The sequence below is a fragment of the Herpailurus yagouaroundi genome, unplaced genomic scaffold (assembly GCF_014898765.1).
Source record: "Herpailurus yagouaroundi ecotype Mexico unplaced genomic scaffold, PumYag 141, whole genome shotgun sequence".
NCBI lineage: Eukaryota > Metazoa > Chordata > Mammalia > Carnivora > Felidae > Herpailurus > Herpailurus yagouaroundi.
Window position 1 is genome coordinate 74,550,970 of NW_024412396.1, and position 26,926 is coordinate 74,577,895.

At 40.7% G+C, this 26,926-nt stretch overlaps 1 protein-coding gene across 7 annotated transcripts in view; it reads left to right on the forward strand.

Moving 5' to 3' along the window:
- Positions 1-26,926, forward strand: part of MARK3 (microtubule affinity regulating kinase 3) — a 90,360-nt gene that overhangs the window by 29,538 nt on the left and 33,896 nt on the right. For 6 of the 7 annotated variants that reach the window (XM_040478314.1, XM_040478307.1, XM_040478309.1 and 3 more), the window contains exons 3-6: positions 16,236-16,323; positions 18,071-18,119; positions 21,027-21,092; positions 25,597-25,667. In XM_040478314.1, the coding sequence (XP_040334248.1) occupies positions 16,276-16,323; positions 18,071-18,119; positions 21,027-21,092; positions 25,597-25,667 (234 nt within the window). In that variant the 5' untranslated portion in view covers positions 16,236-16,275. The remainder of the gene's footprint in view (positions 1-16,235; positions 16,324-18,070; positions 18,120-21,026; positions 21,093-25,596; positions 25,668-26,926) is intronic. The other variant, XM_040478313.1, reaches the window with a different exon arrangement.

Here is a 26,926-nt window from a genome sequence, read left to right on the forward strand (position 1 = left end):
TGTTCATCTGTTTTGTATCTTAAAGTTCTCATATATATGAGTGAACTCATACTTGTCTTTCTCTGACGAATTTTACTTAGCATAATACCCTCTAGTTCCATCCATGAAGTTGCAAAGGAGGAACTTTTTAATTTATTGCCAGCCTTATTTATGCTTTGGCAGGAAATAATGCAGCTTGATATTTAAAGTAGATTGTGAATTAAGAATATATGATTTATTTTTATAAATTATACCAATTATAATTATACAAATGTACCCATGATTCATTATGTTATTTTAGAAAAGTCACTCAAGAGCAAAATATTTTAAATAGGTTAAACTTAGAGCATAACATGGACCCATTTACAGAAAATTGAAAATTGGGCACAAATTAGGCCTTTGGGAAAGAATCATAACAGTAACAGTAGCAGCCAGAGTCACAACCCCATACTGTTTGTCATGTGCCAGGTACTATTCCAAGCCTCCCACATATCCAGCTCCTTTAACTGGGTGGGTACCAGAGTCCCAGGAAGGTCACGTCACCTAGACCTGGTCATTGCTAGAGCCAGGCTAGGGCCAGGTATCATGCTCCAGAGATCAGATTTTTAATGACTGTGCACACCACCTACATCACACATTGCCTGTTTCTCATGTCAGACCCGTGACATAGCTATTTTTATCTATATTTTGCAGATGAGCAGGCTGAAGTTTTCTAACATTCTGTAGCTTATTCAGTCATCCAATGAGGAAGCAACTGCACTGGTGTTAGAACTTAAAGCTCTGACTTCAGATAGTCTTTTTCCACCATGTCCCTTTGGAAGGAATCAGGCCCAGCACCTTCCATATGGGAAGGACAGCAAAGGAGCATACTGAAGTTCAGCTTGCATACGGTAGATGCCCAGTGAAATCTGTTCTTTATTAATTACCAAATTTATTTTAACACAGAGTTAATATTTTCTCATAGTACCCTGATTCCAGGAATCTTGACCACCAGAACCTGGGGTTTGGGAGTAGGAGAATCTTTGTCTTAGAAATATATAATCCTAAAAATCCACATTGCTGCTGTTCTTATTTTAAATTTTTAAAAACTGCTTAATTTTATTAACCAGCTAAATCTAAGCAATTATTTAAAATTCAGTTAATTTTCATTCAATGCTTTACACAAGGAAATGTTAGATGTCGGGCACCTGGGTGGCTCAGTTGGTTAACTGCCAACTTGAGCCCAGGTCATGATCTCATGGTTTGTGAGTTTGAGCCCCACTTTTGAAGCTCTCTGCTGTCAACACGGAGGTTGATTTGGATCCTCTGTCTCCTCCTCTCTCTGCCTCTCTCTCTCAAAAATAAATAAACATTAAAAAAAGAAGAAAAAGGGCGCCTGGGTGGCTTAGTCAGTTAAGCATCCTTAAGCATCCAACTTCGGCTCGGTGAGTTTGAGCCCTGTGTTGGGCTCTGTGCTGACAGCTCAGAAGCCTGAACCCTGCTTGGGAGCCTGTGTCTCCTTCCCTGCCTGCCTCTCCCCGCCTCATGCTCTGTCTGTCTGTCTGTCTGTCTCTCTCTCTCTCTCTCAAAAATTAATGAACATTAAATTTTTTTTAAAGAAGAAAATAATGTTAGATGTTTACAGTGTAAACATTATAGGAAATGAACACCCTTTTACCTCAAGAAACAGATCATCGTCAGTACCTATAAATCATTCCCACTGTGGCCCTTTCGAACTCACTCCCCTTTATCTTTTCCCACCTACCAGGTAACCACTGACAAGAATTTTTGTGTTGTTTTCTTGGTTGTCTTTATAATTTTGCCATATGTGGATTCCCTCATCAAAATAGTTGTAAAGGTTTTATTTTTTTATCTTTTCCAAAGTGTTGTAAAGTTTTAAAATACTATATAAATGTAATCACATTTTATGTATCTTTCTATTTGCTTTCTTTTGTCCAAATTGTGTTCCATGTTGAAATATTTAACTCACAATCACTTTCTCTACTGTGCTTATTTTCATGATTATATAGAATTATTTTACATGCATACACCATGAATTATATATCCATTCTCTGGTTCAGAGACATTTGAGTTGCTCTTAGCTATTTGTAATAACAAATACTGTTGCTATGAGTTGTCCTGGTATACTTGTGCGACAGTTTCTTAATGATAAATATATCTCCAGTGGTAGAATTATTGGTTCACAGGGTCTGTTTATTGGAGCTGGCCAAATGGTTTCCAGAGCAGTTGTTTAATTGGCATTCCCACCAGTAACATATAGGAGACAGTACAAGTAACATCACATCCTCATCAAAATCTGAATTTGTCTGATTTTTAAATTCTTGCCAATCTGGTGGATATAAAAATAACATTTCTGAGGAAGTCTTATATCTTTTCATATTGTTACTAGTTTTTGTTTCTTCTGTGAAGTGCCTCTTTGCATCTTTCATTCAGTTTCAAGTGGAATTTTTTCTTAATCATTTTAGGAGATTATTCTGGATACTAACATACATGGCAGATGTCTTCCTCCAGTTATCTTTCTATTGTCTTGATGTTGTCTTTTGATGAAAAGCAGAGGTTCTTAATTTTAATGCACCTGAACTGATCACTCTTAAAAGGTTTGTGGATTTTGTGTCTTTTTTAAGAAATTCTTTCAGGGGCTCCTGGGTGGCTCAGTTGGTTGAGCATCCAACTCCTGGTTTTGGCTCAGGTCATGATCTGTGTGCTGACAGCGTGGAGCCTGCTTAGGATTCTGTCTCCCTCTCTGCCCACCCCCCCTCACGTGCATATATTCTCTCTCTCTCTCTCTCTCTCTCTCTCTCTCTCTCTCTCTCTCAAAAATAAATTAAAAAAGAAATTCTTCCATACCTGTGACCATAAAGGTATTTCTCTATTGTCTTAAAGTTTTTATAATCTCTAATCTGTCTGGAAGTTGTGTGTATTGTGGCGTAGGGATCCAATTTCGTGTTTTCTGGTATGTGCTTCAACTTACCCCCTAGTGCCTCCTCTCCCTACTGATGTGCAGTGCAGTTTCCATGCCTGCACACACCTGGTACACACACTCTTTGTTCCTCTGAAGTGGTTACTCTTGAGTCACTTAGCAATTGTTGTAAAGGCAGTTGTTTTAAATTTATTTTCATATTTTTAATATTATTAGTTTAGTGGCACATAATAAATAGAACCCCAAAGTAGCTGAGAGGTAAAATCCGAGCTATAAATTAACAGGAACACATTGAGTGACAAAGGAGACTTATGTCTCTCAGGCCATGCATAACACATTAAGTATGAGAAAAAAGATACAGATCTCAGTATATTAGCCTATATTATAACTTTGTGGAGTTTTTTTTAACGCACCCATTTCTTAGGATATGTTATAACTATGTGCCAGGAAATTATTGTAATAGCTGTCAAAATCTATGATGACTGCAAGGTAAGTGATTTCTTCAGAGTTGCGCGATACATAACTTGCACAACTGTAAGCAGTGCTTCTGTTAATATGATTAATAAGCCTAATAGATCTTTCCAGCCTACATTTTCTCTCTCTCTCTCTCTCTCTCTCTTTTTTTAAATTTTAAATAGGCTCCATGCCCAACGTGGGGCTTGAACTCATGACCCAGAGATCAGGAGTCACGTGTTCTACCAACTGAGCCAGCCAGGCGACCCTGCAGACTACATTTTCTGAATGAAGAGCAGTAAAAATAGAAACCAATAAAAATAGAAATAAACAAAAGTACAAACATGTGGAACTTAAAACACAGAATTCATAGGTTATTTATTAAAATGCAAACCAAAATTGGAATATATCTAGACGTATTAACACTAATAAACTACATATCAGAACCTAAAGAATACTGCTTTTGATGCTCAAGAAAATTTGTAGCTTTATTTTTTTATTTTTATTTAAAAAAAAATTTTTTTTTAACATTTATTTATTTTTGAGACAGAGAGCATGAACAGGGGAGGGTCAGAGAAAGAGGGAGACACAGAATCTGAAACAGGCTCCAGGCTCTGAGCTGTTAGCACAGAGCCCGACGCGGGGCTCAAACCCACGGACCGCGAGATCATGACCTGAGCCGAAGTCGGACACTTAACCAACTGAGCCACCCAGGCGCCCCGAAAATTTGTAGCTTTAAACACTTTATTAAACAAGAAAGAATGACTATGAATACATTAAATATTAAACTAAGAAGAGGGAACAAAATCTTGGGAAGTATTAATAATAATGTAAGGAACTAATAAAGGCAGGAATTCACGAATTTGAGAAACAGAAGAAAAGAGAAATCTAAAGCTTTGGTTTTTGTTGTTATTTTTGAGGGGGGATGAAAAGGGAGGCAATAAAAAAGATAAACCACCTCGTTACCTTAGGGAACTTAGTGGGGGAAAGGGAGAGAAAATACCAAGTATGGAATGAAGGGCATGGAAAAGACTAGATAGAGAAGAATTAAAATTATTACAAGGGAACCTTTTGTGCAAATAAATTAGAACCAACCTAAGAAATGGATAGTGTTCTAGGAAAACATAAGTTACCAAAATTAACTCTAGGAAAGAATCTATCTGCACCAGTAACTATAGAAGTAATTGAGAAAGTGGTAAAAAGGCCAGATGCACGCCTCAAATTGCCAAACCCAGGATTTCATGTTTGGCTTCTTTCAAACCTTCAGTGAATAGATTGTACCATTTCTCTCCAGCTATTTCAGAACTTAAGAAAGAAGGGGAACTTCCTAACTTTTTTTTTTTTTTAACTTTTGAGAGACAGCACAAGTGATCATGGGGCAAAGAGGGAGAAAGAGAGAATCCCATGAGGGGCAGAGACAGGCGAAGGGAGAGAGAAAGAAGGAGAGAGAGATCCCGCCAGGGGCAGAGAGAGTGTGGAGCCTGAAGTGGGGCTCAAGCTCACCCAGTGCAGGGCTCAAACTCACAAACTGTGAGATCATGACCTGAACCGAAGTCAGATGCTTAACTGACCGTGCCACCCAGGGGCCCTGGAAATTACTAATTCTTTTCTCAAATTTAGAAACAGTATCAAAATGCATTGGAAAAAGGGAAGAAAACTACAGTTCAATATCACATCTATTCAAAAACCGGAAATTAAAAGTATTAGCATATAGGACTTAGAATTAAACATTAGTATATTTATCTTTGCTCCCTCCCCCCATTTACTAAATAGTGGTGAGGGGCGCCTGGGTGGCGCAGTCGGTTAAGCGTCCGACTTCAGCCAGGTCACGATCTTGCGGTCCGTGAGTTCGAGCCCCGCGTCAGGCTCTGGGCTGATGGCTCAGAGCCTGGAGCCTGTTTCCGATTCTGTGTCTCCCTCTCTCTCTGCCCCTCCCCCGTTCATGCTCTGTCTCTCTCTGTCCCACAAATAAATAAAAAAAAGTTGAAAAAAATAAATAGTGGTGAAGGAATTAAAAAAAGAAGTGACAGAAGACTGGCTGACAAAGAATTGAACCTAGTTTTGCCAGATGGCATGCTCCCGTGTGTGTGTTGTGTGTGTGTGATGTTTAATAGATTTAGCAACCCTGACTGAGCTGAAACCAAGCCCCTACAAGCAGGAGTTAAGGGTGGAGGTAGATAGAGACTGGTAGCAAAAAGAATCATGCTCAGTCATGCCACAGGATTCAGAACGCTGAGAAATAAGTTCTAACTCCTTTTGGGGGTGGAGTTACAAGTAGAACTGGAAACGGAAAGACTGGCCGAAAATTTGTGCCAGGGCCCTATGCCACCTTCTGCAGCCTGCCCAGTTAGGCATCTTCCCCTCCTCTGCCCTTGTAGATGTTGGGCAGTTTTCTGAAGAGGGTGAATCGAAGAGCCTCTAGACTGGGGACCCCATACCTCAAACGGGCCCACCCTCTTTGCTCACTTCCCAGAACTTTGTTAGCCCCTTGTATATTGCCTGAAAAGGAAATCGTACATTTCTTTTCTGGAAAAATTTACTTCAAGAAAATATAGATACGGGGCACCTGGACGGCTCATTCTGTTAAGCATCCGATTCTTGATTTTGCCTCAGGTCATGATCTCAAGGCTTGTGGTTTAGAGCCCTACATTGGGCTCTGTGCTGATAGTGCCAAGCCTGCTTAGGATTGTCTCTCTCTGTGTCTCTCTGCCCCCCCCCCCCCCCCCCCTTAAAAAAAAGAAAAAGAAAAAGAAAGAAAAGAAAATACAGATACAGACATTTGAGTATTTTCTACTGAAGCTCTTTAATCTCTGCCTAGTCATCTTGTGGTCCAGCCCTCATATACATAACACTTAGTCCAGAGTTTTGGGGCTCTCTCTCTCTCTCTCTCTCTCTCTCTCTCTCTCTTTTTTAATGTTTATTTATTTTTGAGAGAGAGAGAGGGTGACAGAATCCAAACCAGGCTCCAAGCTGTCAGCACAGCACTCAAACTCACAAACTGTGAGATCACAACCTGAGCCTACGTCAGATGCTTAACCGACTGAGCCACCCAGGCACTCGCCCCTCTTTTTAATGTTTATTTATTTATCTTTGAGAGAATTTTTGAGAGGTGCCTCTCTTAAATATGGAAATATAGAAGGACAACCAGAAATCTCCAGATACGTGAGAATAACCAGAAACTAAAACAAACAGGAATGAAAAAGAAAAACTGGAAGAGTAAACTAGACTACTTAAAAGAAATGAAAAACTATAATTTGTGTTTTCAAAGATTTAAAAGAGAAAGAGAGTACAATAACAATCATTATATTTGTGAAAGAACATGATGCATTGAAAAAGGACCATTGAGGAAGGGTAATTCATGGTATTGGGAAGGAAGTCAATAAAAGGGTTGGAAAATAAAGTCAAAGAAATTTCTCAAAAAGTAACATAAAAATTCAAAGACTTTGAGAATGAAGGAAGATATGGTATAAAATTGAAGTATCTGGGGGTGCCTGGGGTCTCAGTCGGTTGAGTGTCCAACTTCGGCTCAGGTCACGATCTCACAGCTTGTAAGTTCAAGCCCCGTGTCGGGCTCTATGCTGACAGCTCAGAGCCTGGAGCCTGCTTCTGCTTCTGTGTCTCCCTCTTTCTCTGCCCCAACCCACTTGCATTCTGTCTTTGTCTCTCTCAAAAAATAAACATTAAAAAAAAAATTTTTTTTTAATTGAAGTATCTATCCAGGAGGTGTAGTTTGTGATAAAGAGGAGTGATAAAAAGAACTGACGATAGGAGAGGAAGTTATCAAGGAACGGCAAAAGGTAGTTTCCCAGAACCGTGTAATCTGAACTTCCAGATTGAGAGGCTTGGTGCCCAGTGCAAAATGACTAAAGGCCCACAGTATATCTAATGAATGCTAATGCAGCACAGATATTAAATCTCTGGTACCATTAAGATTTAAATACATCAAGGTTAAGGAGAATGAAGAGGAAAAATTAGGTCACAAACAGAATTGTACCAAATGGCATCACACTATTCTGCATTGTTGTGAGCTGGAAGATAATGGAGTGAGGCCTTTAAAATTCTGAGCGAACTGGATATTCACAGGCAAAGATTGAAATTGGACCCCTATCTTACACCACTGACAAAAATTAATTCAAAATGGATGAAGAACTTAAACGGAAGACCTGAACCATAAAGCTCCTAGAAGAAAACATAGGGAAAAGCTCTTGGACGTTAGCTTTGGCAATGATTTTTTGGGCATGACACCAAAAGCACAAGCAACAAAAGCAAAAATCAACTAGTGGAGAAGTTCAGGAAAAGAAACAGTCAACAAAATGAAAAGGGAACCCACAGAATAGGAGAAAATATTTGCAAACCATATATCTGGTAAAGAATTAATATCTAAAATAGATAAGGAACTTCTGCAATTCAGTAGTAAAAACAAAAAACCCGAATGATCTGATTAAAATGGGCAAAAACCTACCTTTTTTCAGTGAAGACATTGGAATAGCCAGTAAGTCCATGAAAAGGTGCTCAACCTCACTCATCATCAGGAAAATGCAAATCAAAACCACAATGAGACCTTTCTCACCTTATATCTGTTAGAATGGCTGTTGCCAGAAAGGGATAAATGCTGGCCAGGTTGTGGAGAAGCGACGACCCTCGGGCACTCTTCATGGGTGGGAATGCAAACTGTTGCAGCTGCTGTGGAAAACAGTATGAAGAGTCTTCAAACAATTAACAGGACAGCCGCCTTATGATCTGGCAGTCTCCCTTCTGGGTGCACATCCATAGGAAATGAAGTCACTGTCTCAAAGAGATATCTGACCTTCACTAGCCAAGACATTAACATACAAAACAGATGGATAAAGAAGATGTGAGATCACGCACACACTCATGCAGGAATATCATTCAGCCACGAAAAAGGAGATCTTGCTGTTTGAGGCAATGTGGATGCATCTCAAGGGCATTATGTTAAGTTAAACAAGCGAGATGGAAAAAGACAAATATTGTATGTTCTCACTTCTATGTAGAATCTTAAGAAACCGAACTCCTAGAAGCAGAGGGTAGGCAGTGGGGGGTGGGGGAAATGGGGAGAGGTGGATACAAAGGATACAACTTCCCGTTATGGGGCGCCCGGATGGCTCAGTCAGTGAAGCATCCGACTCTCGGTTTCAGCTCAGGTGGTGATCTCTCCGTTTCGTGAGTTCAAGCCCCGAGTTGGACTCTGCACGGACGGTGTGGAGCCTGCTTGGGATTCTCTCTCTCTCTCTCTCTCTCTCTCTCTGCCCCACCCCCACTTGCGCTGTCTCTGTCTCTCTCAAAATAAATAAATAAACTTAAAAAAAAAAAAAAACTTCCCCAGTTCTAAAGATGGTTAGTGTGCAGGGATCTCACGTATAGCACGGTGTTTGGCATTAACAATACTGTGTTGTATATTCGACACTGCTGTGGACGTGGCACCACCATGACAACAATGAAATGGTAATTACGTGAGGCAAAGGGTGTGTTAACTGACTTCATTTTGGTAAAGATTTCACAAAATATAGGTGTTTCAGATCATTACATTTTATACCTTAAACTTTCACTGTGTCACATGTTAATTATATGTCATTGAAGCTGAGGGGGCATGTAGTGGCTCAGTCTGTTAAGTGTCCGATTCTTGATCTCTGCTCAGGTCATGATCTCCCAGTTCGTGAAATCAATCCCCAAGTCAGGCTCCACACTGAGCATGGAGTCTGCTTGGGATTCTCTCTCTCCCTCTCTCTCTGCCCCTCCCCTGCCCAAGCTCTGTCTCTGTCTCTCAAAATAAATAAACATCTTTTCAAAAAACACCTTTTAAAGTTGAGGGGAAATTTTTCTGAGAGAAAAATCTAATCTATTGGGTTTTTTTAATGTTTTTTTTGAGAGGGAGAGAGAGAGACAGTGTGAGCAGGGGAGGGGCAGAGAGAGAGGGAGACACAGACTCCCAACCAGGCTCCAGGCTCTGAGCTCCAAACTGTCAGCACAGAGCCTGACACGGGGCTCGAACTCATGAACTAGGAGATCATGACCTGAGCTGAAGTTGGATGCTTAATGGACTGAGCCACCCAGGAGCCCCAAGAAAAATCAGTATATAATTCTTTACCCAGCCAAACTGTCAATCACATGTGAAGACAGAATCAAATATTCTGGGGCATGCAAGGTCTTAAAATTAACCATTTACTTACCCTCACTTGGGAACTATTGGTGGGATATACTTACCCTCACTTGGGAACCACAACAAGAGAGAATACCAAGAAAGAGACAAGTGTAGGATCCAGAACAGGAAATCCAACAGAGTGGGCCTTGAGAACAGGGCAGAGGCCTTCAAAATATGAATATCTATAAGGAAAAAAAATTACTTAACTGTGAAAGTATTTTGAAAGATTTACACCTCTGTCACAGAGTTTAAGGGTGAATTAGTAAAGTGAGGGATACATAGAAAACTTAAGTAAACAGGGACACCTGGATGGCTCGGTTGGTTCAGCATCTGACCTGATTCAGCTCAGGTCATGATCTCATGGTTCATGGGATTGAGTTCTGCATTGGACTTCATGCTGATGGCATGGAGCCTGCTTGGGATTCTCTCTCTCCCTCTCTTTCTCTCAAAATTATTTATTTAATAAACTTAAACAAAAAAACAGGTGAACAAAATTACCAAGGAAGTTATTGGCTCCAAGAAAACCAAAAATAAATAAAAAAGATGGAAATGCATTCCATCCATGTAAATATTTATATAACGTAAACTGAATGATTTAGCCAAATGCTATCATAACTGATTAGGAAGAAGGAGGGAAGGGACATACCGTGGGGTAAGGACATAAGAGAGTGAAGTCTTCACTGCCCATATTAAGAAATCAGTAAAGGGGCACCTAGCTGGCTCAAACAGTTGAGCATCTAACTCTTGACCTCAGGTCTCAGGTCTTGATCTCAAGGTCATGAGTTCATGCCCCACATTGAGTTCCACACTGGGTACGTAGCCTACTTAAATTCAGTAGATAATGGGGTTGGGGAGGGGCTAAACAAATCCGTGAACAGCAGTGCAAGCAGACTATTTAGAAGTAAGGCAGCAAATGGCCAGAGTTGAAAATGCTCGCTATAGTAGGTAGCTACAAGAAAACGTCTAAAATGGAAAATTAAGGAAGCATTACATTCTGGCTTTTTAGAAATAAGTAGGTAAACAGTAGGTGAAATAGCTAAAAAAGTTGAAAGGATTGCTTCTGGGAACTTCACAGAGAAGAGAGGCAAACAGAAGAGGGCAGGGATGAGTTTGGATAAGTCACCAACAGTGCCTGCCTTGGCAGACACAGGTCTTACTTCCTTAACTCCATAAAAGGTCATGCAAATCAGTGAACAGGAGTATATAATCTATGGAAAATAATCGAAAGATATACTTAAGTAATTAATAGGACAGATGGTCAGTATTCAAGTAAAAATGTTCAACATCCTGTAGATACCATTTTCTCATCACTCAGATCTGCAAAAAAAAACTAGTGATGCGTAGTGTTGGCAAGAGTGTAGAGAAATAGGAAACCGCATATTGTTGCCAATAGTGTAATATATTTCAATCTAGTAATATAGCACTAACAAAGCTTTAAAGGCATGCATGCCCTTTGGGGGTGTCTGGCTGGTAGAACATGTGACTCTTCATCTTGAGGTTTTGAGTTTGAGCCCCACGCTGGGTTGTAGAGATTACTTTAAAAAAATAAAATCTTAAAAAAAAAAAAAGTGTGTATGCCCTTTGGCCCCCATTCGCTTTCTAAGACTCTACCTTGCCAGTACATTTGCATAAGTGTACAAGAATGTATATACAATAGTCCCCTCCTATCCAAGAGGGGCATGTTCCAAGACTCCCTATCTGAAACTATGGATAGTACCAAACTTGCATATACTACGTTTTTCCTATACACACACACACCTATGATAAAGTTGAATTTACAAATTAGGCATAGTAAGAGTAGCAATAATGACTAATAATAAAGTAGAATAATAACAATGTACTGTAGTAAAGTTCTATGAATGTGGTCTCTCTCAAAACATCTTACTGTACTGTACTTCCCCTTTTTCTCTTGTGATGATGTGAGATAATAAAATGCCTAGTGATGAGGTGAAGTGAGGTGAGTGATGTAGACATATGACAGCGTTCAGCTACTCCCGACCTTTTAACTATACATCAGAAGGAGCATCATCTGCTTTTGGACTGAGGTTGATCATAGGGAACTGAAACTGCAGATAAGGTCGAGGAGCAGGGCACTACTGCACAAGGATGTTCAGTTTAATGTTATAATAGCATAAATTTATTAGTAACCTACGTGACGTCAGTAAAATCCTAGTTAAATGCATTGTAATACACCCAGACGTGTCATATCCCCACATCTCTAGACATCTCTTCCTAGGTAGGAGAGGTCATTGCTTTTGGCTAGTGTTGTTAGACGGTCTTTAATAATGCTGCTAATTACCTTATTTCCCTATCATCTGTTAACTTTCCTATTCTGTTCTTTATTTCAAGACATTTAATGTCAGGGTGGTTCTCAGAGCAACTGGAATCTCTGCCTGTCTTAAATTTTGCCTTATGGCACTGGCTGTCACATTTACTTGACTTCAGAGACTCTCCCTAGAAGACTCGCTTGCCTTTCACCCACCAGCAGCCTCCCACCCACATGGTGAGAAGGAATAGGATTTGCTCTTCTTGTTACCAGAGATCAAAACACAGCAATTTCCAGCTACCTTGTCTTTTTTAAGAATTCCCCTTTTAGCCAAAACAAAAAACAAAAAGCTTTGTTCATTCTCAACCTTTTTTCTTAAAAATCAGATTAATTGGGGGAAGGGAGATTAAATACAGTTACGTGATTCAAAGTTCAAAGGACAGAAAAAAGTATAGAAGGAATGGTCTTCATTCAGCCCTTGACTTCCAGTCACCCTGATCCTGCTTCTGGGACAGCCAGTAGCATCAGTTTCTGTTTGTCCTTCCAGAGATATTCCGTGTACAGAAAAGTGAAGACCTGTATTTTTCCTTTTTCACACCAATGCATTTTCTTCACAATTTCTTCTTCATTAAACTCTGTGGGTTTTTGCCAGCCTCTCTCCCTTGGTTTTATCTGAGAGAGGCTTTGATTTATCCTTTCGTTGAGCAAAGCTGCAGGGAGCAGCGTAGTAAAACAGAGGAACAGAGATTCCTGCACAGTGAAGAGGAAGAGCAGGTATGTCACCTTTCCGTCTTTCCTTCCTAAAGCACCCTCGAGATGCCCCAGGACCTGGTATGCTGTTGGTCAATAGATTCCCGGCCCCGCGTGTAGGTCTGTGGTAGGCATTAGACCCCGGTATCCGGATCTCATGGTCTCTGGCTGCCTTGTCTGAGTCTCTGTTGTGGACCCCAGCTCTTTCCTCTTTGAAATGTTTGCTTTTCGGTGTCTCTGTCTTTTCATTCTGCACAATTAGGCAGTGTTGCATCATTCCAAGGATGTCATCTCTAAGCTGGTAATTCTACAGAGTTTATCTCTAGCCCAGAATTTTTTCTTGAGGTCCGGACACACATACTATGCTGTGTTTGCACTGGCCTCCAGCACCCCTCACACTGCTTGTCCGAAACCAGCTCAGTCTGCCCCGCTGTGCTGTGGCTCAGACCATCACATCTTCTCTGTCTCAGAGTGGCACCCGAGGTGTCAGCGTCCCCTTGGCCTCTGACTCCTTTACCCTCTGGATGTTTCTTGACTGTGTCTCCTTCTCTTTATCCAAGACTGCAAATAATTACTCGTGAATCTTAGATTTACAATACGGCTGTTTTCTATTAAAGAAGAAGGTGGTCATTATGTTTGCTTCATGATTTCTACCACCTAAGTTGTCGTTCAGCCTGTCACTCAGCTGCCCTGAAAAGCACAGGCCGTCCACATTACAGCCTCTTCCTCCTGTCTTGTACCTGTGTATCTGGAGAGGCGAGCCTTGACCCCAGTTTTATATGACCCCTTCCTCCCCACCCTTCATGCTTTTTTTTTTATGCTCTCACTTCATTTTACATTACTTGGTAAACTGTCTTTTTCCAAAGATCATTTCCGGACGTCCCAAGTCCTGGCTGTTGGGACATTTCTTTACTCTCTGGTACTGTATATTTGGTGTCCTTGGTATTCTGATCACCAGGATCCTGAATCTTTGCCTTCGAACATGTTGGTTCTCCTCCTGGGTGACCAGTTCCTAGAGGACATGGAGATGTTAGGAGGATGCAGATTGGTCACTTTATCCATTTCAGTGGTTTTTTCATTTTGTTTTTTTTACAACTAGCCTCTGCATAAGATTGAAAAGGAATATAGAGAAATACGGTAAATTAATATGGTAGAAATAGGTGATTTCTCTTCAAGTGTCCTTTTATAATAAAACTTTTTTTTCTTTCTATAATCTATTTATTTTTTATAATTTACATCCAAGTTAGTTAGCACATGGTGCAATAATGATTTCAGGAGTAGATTTCAGTGATTCATCCCCTATGTATAACTCCCAGTGCTCATCCCAACGAGTGTCTTCCTCAATGCCCTTTACCCATTTAGCCCATCCCCCCACCTGTCCAGCAACCCTGTTTGTTCTCTGTGTTTAGGAGTCTCTTCTGTTTTGTCCCCCTCCTTGTTTTTATATTATTTTTGCTTCCCTTCCCTTATGTTCATCTGTTTTGTATCTTAAAGTCCTCATATGAGTGAAGTCATATGATATTTGTCTTTTTCTGACTAATTTCGCTTAGCATAATGCCCTCTAGTTCCATCCACGTAGTTGCAAATGGCAAGACTTCAGTATAATAAGTATAATAACAAAACTTGTAAAAGAATGCTGTACTACCTGGGGCGCCTGGGTGGCGCAGTCGGTTAAGCGTCCGACTTCAGCCAGGTCACGATCTCGCGGTCCGTGAGTTCGAGCCCCGCGTCAGGCTCTGGGCTGATGGCTCAGAGCCCGGAGCCTGTTTCCGAGTCTATGTCTCCCTCTCTCTGCCCTTCCCCTGTTCATGCTCTGTCTCTCTCTGTCCCAAAAATAAATAAACGTTGAAAAAAAAAAATGCTGTACTACCCATCCCTCCGTCGGGCCCCATTCACCTTTCCTCTGGGTTTCACAGCGCTTCCCTCGGCATACCCTCTGCTGTAAGCCATGGGCTGTCTGTAGTAGATTAGTCGCCTACTGCTCTCTAACAAATCACTCCAACACTTAGCAACTTAAATGAAGCCATTTGTTATCTAGCAGTTTCTGCGAGTCTTGTGTTAGGGAGTGACTTAAGGGGGTAGTTCTGCCCCAGGGGCTCCTGGGGAGTTTTGGTAGGAGCCACAGCTACAGGCATCTGCAGACTTGACTGGGGCTCGCAGCTCTGCTTCCAGAGGAGCCCTCTCACCTGGCTTTGTCTAGGGGCTGCATTTCCTCACAGGCCATGGGCATGAGGCCTCAGTACCTTGCCATCTGGGTCTGTCCATCGGAGGGTTTAACGTCCTCGTGACACACAAGCAAGTGATGTGTGAGACCTGGAGGGTGCCATGTGCCTTTCAGGACCTGGTCAATCTCTGAATGCCCCCCACCATCACTTCTGCCTTACTCAGTTCATTCAAAGCAGGTCACTAAGTATACCCCTCACTCAAAGGCAAGGATATTATGTTCTATCCTTTGCAGGGAGGATTATCAAAGAATTTGTGGACACCACAAATTTTAGAATTAAAAAATAAATCTTTAAAAAAAAGAATTTTAAAACCACCATGCCTGGGATGCTTGTTGAAAGAAAGATTCTCGGGGCGCCTGGGTAGCTCATTCGGTTGAGCATCCAACTCTTGGTTTCAGCTCAGGCCGTGATCCCAGGATCCTGGGATCGAGCCCCACATCAGACTCCATGCCCACTCAAGATTCATATTCTCTCTCTCTCTCTCTCTCTCTCTCTCTCTCTCTCTCTCTCTCTCTGTGTGTGTGTCAAAAAGGGTGGGGGGCACCTGGGTGGCTCAGGGTTGAGTGTCCAACTCTTGGTTTTGGCTCAGATCATGATCCCAGTGAGTTTGAGGCTCTGAGCCTGCTTGGTTGGGATTCACTCTCTTCCTCTCTCTCTGTCTGTCCCTCCCCTGCTCACTCACACTTTCTCTGTCTCAAAAATAACGTAAAAAAAATGTTTGTTTAAGTACGATTCTCAGTCCCATTTCTGATCTAGCGAGAGGTAGGGCCCAGGGACCTGCAGTTTGCATATCCTTATGATTCTGATGCAGGTGACCTGAAAACCATGCTCGGAAATGCACTGTTCTGCCAGATGGATCCCTTGGTCTTCCTTAAATAGTCTTTTTTTTTTTTTTTTTTTAATTTTTTTTTCAAGTTTTGTTTATTTTTGAGAGAGAGCATGAGTTGGGGAGAGGCAGAGAGAGAGGGAGACACAGAATCCAAAGCAGGCTCCAGGCTCCAGGCTCCGAGCTGTCAGCACAGAGCCCAATACGGGGCTCAAACTCACAGACAATCAGATCATGTCCCGAGCTGAAGTCAGACGCTCAACCCACTGAGCCACCCAGGCACCCCCTTAAATAGTCTTAATTGGTCACGCCATATCTTTCCTCATGTGTCCAAAGCACACTGAGCTCATTTTCTGCTGTAGACCTCTTGTTAAGTCCTGCACAAGTCTGGTTACTAAAGTGAGCTCTTGCCTCCCTTGGGCTCCTGGAATACTGCATCATCTTTTCCTGCTCCTTGGCCCTGAGTACTTTGTTTCAGTTGCTGCACTGCCAGTAGGGATTTAAAACTGATCACCTTCATTTGACCTGCCCTCCTGCCAGCAGAACTATGAAACCACACTGCTTGGTGGTCAGTACGTGTGCCAGAGGAGTGCTGTGTGCCAGGCTTGGTCTCAAGTACAGTAGTGAAAGGACACTGATGTGCCCCCTCCCCACAGGTCCACCAAAAGTGTGTCCTTACACTTGAAAGACATTGTAATGAGGAAGCAAACAGACCGCTATGGTGTAAAACAAAGATCTTCTCAGGTGAGGTTTACAGAGGATCTGCCTGAGACTTCAAGGACAGAAAGAAGAGACTCTAAGGAAGGAAGGAGCTTTGTATGCTCTCCTGCCTGAGAGGAGTCACAGGAGTTGGGGTGGCTGGAGCTGAGGTGGGAGGAGCAAGCCTGGGTTTCATTCGAAATGCAGTGTCCTAACTTGTTTTGGCTTTGTATCTAACTTGGAGCTCTCCTAATTTAGCAGTTGTGGAAATAACTAGGAGTTTCAGATTATATGCTACAAATTCAACTATAATGGATTGGAAAACAGGATTTCTATGTTGGCTTGACAGAGGGAAACTACAGACTCAAGCCTGAGTGGTAGTCAGGGTAGTTACTTCTCATCTCAGAACATAAAATGTGAGAATGACCACAGCGGCAACAGGAGAGATTTGTGTTGGAGAGAAAAGTGCCTTTAGAGATGACCCAGCCTTCAGGAAAGGAGTCTTACTCTTCTGACCCCATGTTTTTAGGCTCTGAGCTCGGTTTATAGGTCAGATACATCCATGCCCGTCTCCATGCTCTTAGCTGTTAGGTGCCGATTCAATTCTAGATTAGATGTGGTGGGCAGGGCAAGTGCGGTAAGACCCCTGTGATTTCTCCCCAGATTCCTTTCCACATAGTCAGCTGCTCCTCCTTCCCAAGTTCTGCTCAGCCCATGCCTCTCATGGGTTATGGATACTGGGTGTTGGGAGACCTGGTTCTAGTAGCCCAGTTCCCTACAGAAAGAGAGCAGGACCTTCGGAGATCTTTTTTTTTTTTCCTCCCCTTCCCTGGTTTCCACCTGTTTGCAAGAGGGTGGAATAAGATGGTCTCTAGAATTGTTACTTTCTGAGATCTTCTGACACTAGCCGAGGCCGTACACTGTGCCCCTCTTCTGAATTTACAGCACATGTGTATACGACAGGTTGATATTTCTCCTTATTCTTTGTGGTGGCTGGACAGCTCTCGGCTTGCCTGGGTGGTTTTTGTTATGGCATCTGCTGGGTTCACTTGTATGGCAGCATTCGGTTGACAAGTTGATGGGGCTGTCCTCTGTTGGAGCAGTGGCTCTTTTCCTACATACAGCCTTTCATCCTTAAAGAGGCTGGACTGGCCTCTTCATTTCATGCCAACATCATTCCAAGAGAGCAAGCCCTGATACTCAACCGCTTATCCAGCCTTTTCTTCAAATTTGGTACTGTCCCACAGGCCAGAGCCAGAGCAGGTCACACAGCCCATGCAAAAGCATGAACGTGCGAGACAGGGCTCAGTAGGGTCATTAGTGTCACAGTCTGCCACAACCTCCATGCTAAATTACCTGCCTTCTCCAACAAGGATTTCCCAAAGTGGTTTTGTTCAAAGTCTTCTTGTAGAATTACTTGGAATTATCAGTCGAATGCACTTGTGACATAGTTCTTTAGGACTGTACATGTATGGATTTGCAATAGCTGCCCCTGGGTAGATACTGAATCAGACTAAGTTTCATCACAGACTGTTCTTGCCTAAATGGTCTCATATGTTCAGGATAGCAAAGTATAATGCAGGTTGCTATATCATCCTCCTCTGGGACTTCTGCTTTTTCAGGAGATAAAACTGAAGCATTTATAGCTACCCTGGACTCTCATACTAGTGTTAGATGTGGACTGTTGAACATTAGCAATGGATCAGTTATCTAAGAGATTTAAATTTGTATTACAACAGTGGAATAGAATGTTTAATAACCTGTGCTGGGGGATTATGTGTTTGTTTTTTAGCTCTTCAGAGAAGTAAGAATAATGAAGATTTTAAATCATCCAAACATAGGTACTTTCTGCTTTCTTAAATACTTTTGGGTCTAAATGCATTCCATTTTGTGTCTAAACATACATCCCAGGAGTGGTAGGAGATTCCTTCCTTCCTCCCAGCCCAGGTACACTTTTCGTAAAATCTGTGTTTATACAAATTTTTGATCATTTGTATTAAGTTTTTGAAATTGCTGAAGACAGTCAGAAGCATAGGTATTAAACACTTGAATTTAAAACAATGCAGTAGAAACATCTGTAATCAGATTATAATTTTCTAATTTTTAATGCATATTAGAACATAACGTAATTTTATTTCATAGAGAAGGGAATTATAAGTCAGAGTTAAGGTTTCAGAAGTATAACAGTTTTTGCCATGGCATTGTTCTTAAGAAATTATTTGTATATTGAGTTGTATTTTTAAAAATACAGGATACCTGCTATTTAATGGAATTTTGATAGGAATTGTTCTGTTCAGTACAAATTTGTGTTATGTGCCCTTTGTGTGCATAGCTTTGTGCTAGGTGGGAGTGAAAAAGGTAGAAGGGCGCCTGGCTGGTTCAGTCAGTAGAGCACACAGCTCTTGATCTTGGAGTCATGGGTTCAGGCCCCATGTTGGGTGTTGAGCTTACTTAAAAATAAGTGAGTAAGGATGAGGAAGGGCTGTGGTCCTGCTCTCATCATAATTGTTGGAACAAGGCAAACGTATGCAAATTATTTAGTATTTTGTATATACATCTCAATGAAAGCTTGATCCCACATATGACATAATAGAGCTCTTTTAAAATAATACTTTTTTTTGCACAATGCTATCTCCTACAATCTAAAAATATTATTTCAAGAGTGAAATAGCTGTTAAGACAGCCACTTGACAGCCAACTTAATATCAAAATCAGTTCTAGGAAGTAGAAGGGATGATATTTGATGCTAAGGATACCCTTTCAAGAATTCTTTTTTTTTTTTTTTTAATTTACATCCAAGTTAGTTAGCATATAGTGCAATAATGATTTTAGAAGTAGAATACAGCGATTCATCCCCTACGTGTAACACCTAGTGCTCATCGCAACAAATGTCCTCCTTTAATGCCCCTTGCCCATCTAGCCTGTCCCCCCACCCAGGACCCCTCCAGCAACCCTCAGTTTGTTCTTTATATTTAAGAGTCTCTTATGTATCGTCCCCCTCCCTGTTTTCACATTACTTTTGCTTCCCTTCCCTTCTGTTCATCTGTTTTGTATCTTAAATCCCACATATGAGTGGGAGTGATATTTGTCTTTAATTTCACTTAGTATAATACCCTCTAGTTCTGCCCATGTTGTTGCGACCCTATCAAGAATTCTTAAGGCATAAGAATAGAAAATAAAATGGAGCCACAGGAGGGAAAAGCTTACACCCTGTTTCATCAGGTCTAAGCCACATTATTTAAAAGGCATTATTAGTTTCACATACTGCTAAGGAAAAAAAATGCTACCAAGCCATCATCTTATTATTAGTGATATTAGTTAAAATGTGAAAATCTTAGAATCAATAAATATATGTTAGGAGAAGTAGAACAAGGAATATAATAGTGGGAAGAAAACATTTCCTTACTTTTCATTTCAGCCCTTTGTGGTTAGCTAACTCTCGATTTCAGATTCCAGCTTTGCACCAAATAACCAATCACAGCAGCCTAGAACTTGCTAACTTAAACATATTTTGTGTTTTATTTAGTTAAATTGTGCCCTGATTAGACTTCTCTCTACTTACTCCTAAATAACATATCTTTGATAATAGGTATGAATTTCTAAAATTTTAAATTTGTATTGGATTCAGAGAGCTTTTGCAGAAGAGCCAGTATTTGCATTGATAATGTTGATGGTTTACCAGCATATATGCCTTAAATTTCTTTAAATTCTTTTTCCTTACAACCTGAATATAACATTTTAGAAATGATACAACTCCTAAAGCCAAGACTACACTATATGTTAACTAACTTGAAAATAAATTAAAAAAAAAAAAAAGAAATGATATAATAGTTTTATTCATCAGCTCAACAAACATTGCATACTATGTTAGACACTTTATTTGGTCTGATGTTCTATATTCAAGTATCAGAAAATAGTCTGCAGTAAAAGAGGCTAGCACACCCTCCCCCTTTTTTTGGTAAGTTGAACTTTCAAGTATGCATTACCAAAATAAACTAGATATGGAAAAAGTGATTCAGTAGTTTTAGACATGTACTTCAGTTTGATTTTTAAATGTGTATATTTCTGATTGATTTGATTTGGTTTGGTAAATTAGCAGTAATAGAAGTATTATTTTTATCTGTAACAAGAGACTGCTATAGCGCAGTCACATTGACCCATTGTAAATAATTCTTTAAAAAGTTCTTTTCAATTAATGATAGCATAATCCCTTCTAATATTTTCCATCTCTGGCTTCAGAATAGTAACAAAAGAACCTTCTTCTCTGAGAACAAGTGAACAGAAATCTCACGTGGAATTGTTCTGTATACCCTTAAAGCCATAATGACAAGTGAACAGACTTAAACTTGGAGGAGTAGAGTAGATCTAAGCAGCTCCTGCAGGTTAGATGTGAAATAAGAACTCTTCCTGAGGGGAAAGGCGGAGCTGCTGGGAAGGCACCTAGCCAGTGTAGACACAGCACAGGACGAGGATGGAGGAGATATGCACAGGTGCACTGCCTAGGCAGCTGAGTGCATGCCAGAGTCCCATCACTTGAGCACCCAGAAATTGTTCTTAGGGAATTCCATGCTTTTAAAAGTCAGTTGTTGTGTGCGATAAAATTCCCAAAGAATATTCTCTGAAGAAGGCCAGTTCTAAAAATCTTTAACCGGGAAAAGGTTACCGTTCATAGTTACCGTTTACATGTACATTGTATATGCATAAAGACATTTGTTTCTTTTTTTCCTGTATTCTTTCCCCTCCCCCAGTGAAGTTGTTCGAAGTCATTGAAACTGACAAAACACTGTACCTAATCATGGAGTATGCAAGCGGAGGTAAGAATTTTAAAAGGTTTTTCTTCCTTTCTCCCTTTTAGAAGAATGCGCAAGCACACTGCCCATATGGATGATTGTTTGGGTTTCGTTTACCGTCCAGAGTTGTAATACAGCAGCAGGGGATCAGGAAGGAAAGCTGTCTTGGCTCTTCTGTGGGTTGCTATTAAGTACTTCACTATTAGCATTAATAAGTGATGATATCCAAAACTTGGAATTTTTGATTGTTGCAAGATGTACATAACATAAAATTCAGCATTTTAAGTGTACAGTTCTGTGGCATTCAGTACATTGACATTGTTGTGCAACCGTGACCACCATCCATCCCCAGAACTTTTCATTTTCCCAAACTGAAACTCTGTCCCCATTAAACACTAATCTCCCTCTCCTCCTCCCCAGCCCCTGGCACCCCCCATTCTTCTCTCTGTCTCTATGAATTTGACTCCTCTTAGGGACCTCATAGGAGTGGAATCATACAATACCTCTGTGATTCGTCTGTTCCACTCAGCATAATGTCCTCAAGGTTTATCCATGTTGTAGCATGTGTCAGAATTTCCTTCCTTTTTAAGGTTGAATAATATTCCATTATGTATATACATACACCACATTTTGTTTATTTTAAGAACTTGAATTTTTAAATATATCAGTGCCTTAGCCTGTTTGAAATAAATGTGTACTGTATATTGGATCGTTTTCTTTATCAGATAATAATGTCATTGGTGTTCCTCTTTCCCAAGGCCAGAAATGGTGGTTGCAGTGCATACATTTAGATTTTCCTTAAAGATTAAGGATTAGTCATTTTTTGCCTACAGGGTTGTATACATATAGCTATTTTTCTGAAATGCATGTATATAACTATTGTCTTTTACAAAGATTGTCATTTTGGGGTTGAGGTTGGGTTAGGCTTGTAGTTTTTGGACCACATGTGAGTCTCCTTGTCTTTCGACGGCGGAAGCTTTTTCTTACTGGTCCTTGCATGCTCCTACCTCTACATAGTGCCCGGCACATAGCAGATGTACTCAGCAAAGAAGAACTGACCTGCATTTATGAAATTACAAATTACTGGGGACATATTCTGCTTAACTCTGCAGTATAGCTTTGACTGTTTTGATTACAGTAGAGTTTTATTTTATTGTTAGCACTTTGATGAGTCAGAAAATTGAGTCACAGCCTCTTTGCAATGAAAAGATTGTCAACCTGTTGTGGGCAAGAATGAGTTTACAATAGGCAAACCTTTGACACTACTTTTTCGTACCCCTAATTCAGTATTAGTTGTCTGATTTAGAGTTTAAATGTTTGATTTGAGAATTATTTGGGATTTTCCACAGTTAAGGAGTAGTAGGAAGAACTGAAACTTTAATTGCAGAACCAAAAATCTATATGGAATTCTAATGCTTTCTACTTGTGTTACAGAATTATGTTCATAACCTTTTCATTGGTGTAGCTTCTGCAGCGCACAAGTGCTTTCTCTTACCTGATCTCCTTTGACCTTCACAATGACTCCTTGATGTGGCCAGGCAGTGAAGGATGGGCTTTTTACCCTTGAAGAAATGGAGGCTGGGAAGTCATTGTGGTCACGCTGTCAGGCCTGGAGCCCGAGCCTTCTGACAGTCGATAGCCTCTCCTGAGTGGTCAGTTGGTCGTGGCTTTCTGTTCCCATGTATTTTAGGGGTCATAGAGATTGCTCTTCTGTAGGGGCAAGGCAAAAACATCTTAGAAACATCCACTTTTAGTAGAAAGAGGGTGGGCTTTTAAAAACACAGACGTGGGGTCAGTCCAGCCAGTGCCTCTCATTGACAGTGTGATCTGATAAATTAACATGTCTCTGAGCCTCTTAGTGGACATGCTAACACAGCCCTCCTTTGAGGGCTCAGTGCGGGGCTCAGCGCTGTAACGGGCACTGTTCGTTGGTGATGTGGTTTTCTGGCTTGGGCTGTTTTAATCAGCTCAACAAAGCACTGTCTCCAGGACATCTGTTTTATTGTTGATACATTTGCCATTTGGAACAACCCAGAGTTTCATAAATTGACTACCTACTCCTCCCTAGCCTGGTATTTTTCAGTTTGGTAGAATCATAGAATTTTAGAATTGGAAGGAATCTTAGAAGTCATCCGAGGTAACTGCTTAATTTTTAAATTAATTTAAAGTAATTTTGGGGGGGCGCCTGGGTGGCTCAGTCAGTTAAGCGTCCGACTTCAGCTCAGGTCGTGATCTCACAATCTGTGGGTTTGAGCCCCACATTTTTTTTTTTTTTTAATGTTTATTCATTTTTGAGAGACAGAGACAGAGCATGGGGCGGGGGGAGGAGCAGAGAGAGACACAGAATCCAAAGCAGGCTCCAGGCTCCGGGCTGTCAGCACAGAGCCTGACGAGGGGCTCAAACTCACGAACTGTGAGATCATGACCTGAGCTGAAGTTGAACGCTTAACTGACTGAGCCACCCAGGCGCTCCCACAAAAAAATTTTAAGTAATTTTTAAAGTAAAGCTCTGATAGGTTGTTCTATGCCAGCAGCGCCACTGCTAGGTAGTGGCAGGACCTGAGCTAGGACAAAGGGCTTCCTGTCAAACTGCATGGTCCCTGACCTGGGTGGGGAGAGCCACTGTGTGCTCTTTTTCCTAATAAATTGCCTTTTGAGCTTTTCAGTTTAGCTACTTAATCTGAGTGCTAATACGCTTTTAATGAGGAAAATAAAGAGATCTGGGTTGAATTCCTGATTTATAAGTTGAATTCCTGATTTGTAACTTAGTAATTGTGAGTGTGACTTCATGGTTCCAAATCTCTTAAGAGGTTTATAATTTATAAATTTTGAATTTATAAAAATACTATTTTAAAATTATATTGACAGACCTTTCTCCATGTTACTCTACAACAACTAGTGGGTTTAATTAATCCATTAATTTTTTTAAGTCAAAACTGTTTTTCATAGGATATGCACATATCTTTAGTGGTTTTCACTTTTTAACCACTTGTTTTGACATTGTATACTGTTCTGCAAATAGAAAGGTCATTCGCTTAGAAAATGCTGACATTTTACTTAGCTGACATTTAACTTCATAATTCATCATAGTTAACACGAATCGTGTAGTGTAAATTAACATTATGTAATGCCTTTGAAAAGATCATTATGCAGTCAAATGAGAACTTGAAAATACAGTATTTATGCCCATCCATTATTTAAAAATGTTTCAGTCAGGGCTAGAAGCTTAGAAGCTGGAGATATTAATGTGCAATTCAGAGCAGCTTTTTCCCCAGAAGTATTTGTTATGTTCTGAAACTAAGCATTTTTTAGTATAAAAATCTTTTAGTTGAAAGTTGTCACTAAGCTGATGGAAATATTCTTTATTTGTATGAAGTAGATGGGATGCTTTCCCAAACACATTTTATGTCTAATTTGCTAAATTAATACCCTTTTCTGTTGATTTGAGGTATTGTTTCTTTATTCCAAATTGATAAGCAATTGGCAATTCTGATACATTTTCTGTAGTGTCACCTTTTTGCTGAGGAACCAATACTGTGTAAACTACCAGCCAGACGTCCACCAGCACGTTCTGTTGGCTCGAACTTCCCACCGCATCCTGACTACCACCACTTCCCACTGAGGCCCAGCCTCCCTCATTCTTGCCCTGAGTATTGCGCTACGCCCACTTGTCCTTCTGTTCTTTCCCCAACCTTCCCCAACCCTCCCCCCAGCCACAGTGAGCCTTTTAAGGGGTCAGTCATTTCACACTCTCCTCTGCTTCTCCTCTTACTCAGAGCAAAGCCTGCAGGACTCTTACGACCTCACCCCTTCTTCCCATCTCTGTGCCCTTCCCCTTGTTCGTGGTTCTTTGGCCACATGGCTTCCTTGTTCTTTGCCCGGACTCTTTCTCCCAGACAAGGACGTTGTCCACCCCCTGACAGTAGTCAGCAAAGCACTTGCACATGCACACACACTTTCTGCATACTTCCCCGCGTCTGCTCCACCGTCCTCGTCAGCCAAGATGCTCTTCGCCTGTTTACTGATTGTCTCTCCCTGCTAGACTGTAAACTCTCCACAAGGAAAGGGACTTCACTTTGTTCACTGCCGTCTTTCCCCAGAGCCTAGAGCAGTGCCTGGCAACTAGTAGGCGCTCAATAAATACTTCTGGAAAGAAGGAAGAAAGGAACTGCTTTTATCATAATCCCACAATGAAGGTGTCATCCTCTTTTAACACAAATCACTTTCCCATGTTAGTTTTCAGTTTTTGTTAAAGTACATTGAAAGCATAATGCTTAAAATAAAAGTTGTATAAACATAAGAGATTTTAATTGTAAGTGTTTTCTCTAGCTTAAAGATTTTATCAATGAACCTTTTGCCTATAGTTAAACTTAAGGCTAACTTAGTTCAAAATCCACGTTTCTGTTTATCTTCAAACCTGGATTTAAAAATAAAAATTAGAGCATTCCTAAAAGTGAAATATCAATTTATAGGAAAATTAGTGCTCCAAAGTAGGACTTCTGCTTACTTTCATTTTTCTCAATTTTAGGTGAAGTGTTTGACTATTTGGTTGCACATGGAAGAATGAAGGAAAAAGAAGCAAGAGCTAAATTTAGACAGGTATGAATTGATGCACCTCCAGTTTATTAATTTAATAAAGTTATCTTGCTTAAACCCTGAAGCAGAGAGTGTTTGCCTCAATAAATGCTTATAAGTCCCATTGGATGGAGTAGGGGGTTGGCCATTCGGGTAAACAAAAATTCATTAAGTGCCTTTCATGCCTAAGGCGCTGTGCTAGAAATGACTGTGGGTTCTATTTCTAGCTTTATCAGAATTTTAGTCTCACGCTTAACCTTACTTTTGACAGTTGAGCCTCAAAAATCTAGTCTTTCAAAACACCTATGATTGCATTAATTAAAACCATCTCCCTGTTTTTAGCAAGAGGAGTATCACAGTCCCACAGTTCATTATTAGTTTTGTCTTCACCCTGCTCTTCAAAGACACATTCATTTTATTTTTTTAAGTTTATTTATTTATTTTGAGAGAGGGAGAGGGAGAGAACAAGCTGGGAAGGGGCAAAGAGAGAGAGGGACAGAGGAGCCGAAGCAGGCTCTAGGCTCTAGGCTCTGTGTTGGCAGCACAGAGCCCAACGCGGGGCTCGAACCCACAGACCGTGAGATCATGACCTGAGCCGAAGTCGGATGCTTAACTGACTGAGCCACCCAGGTGCCCCAAAGACACGCTCATTTTAATAAGCAGGTTTTAAATATAAAGGTGACCTAACTTCCCTGTTTTTAGTAATCATAATTGCTACTTACTGATGGATCATTACCTACCAGATATTGGGATAAGTGCTTTATCTACATTAATGTGAATCTTGCTGCAGCCTTTGTGAATTAAGGGGTCTTGTGCTCATTTGCTAAAGATAAGGAAACTGAGGCACAGGAAGATTAAATAATTTGCCCAAAATATAACGTCTGGCAAGTAGCAGACCTGCCAGTGATTCAGACCCAGGTCCTCTGACTCAAAAACTCAAATTCTTAATCGTTTTATTCTCCTATTTTTTTAGATTACAAATCAGGCAACTCTTTCTGTAAAGCGCCAGAGAGTAAATATTTCAGGCTTTGTGGGCCACACAGCCTGTGTCACAGCCATCTAACTTGACTGTTGTAGCACAAAAACAGCTGTAGACAGTTTGTAAAAGAATATGCTCCAACGAATGTGTTCCAACAAAACTTTATTTACAAGTGGTGGATCAGATTTAGCCTGAAGGCCATGATTTGCCCATCCTTGATATAGACACAAAAGGAGCAGGATACTTTACCGCATTTTTTCCTTCCTTCCTTCCTTCCTTCCTTCCTTCCTTCCTTCCTTCCTTC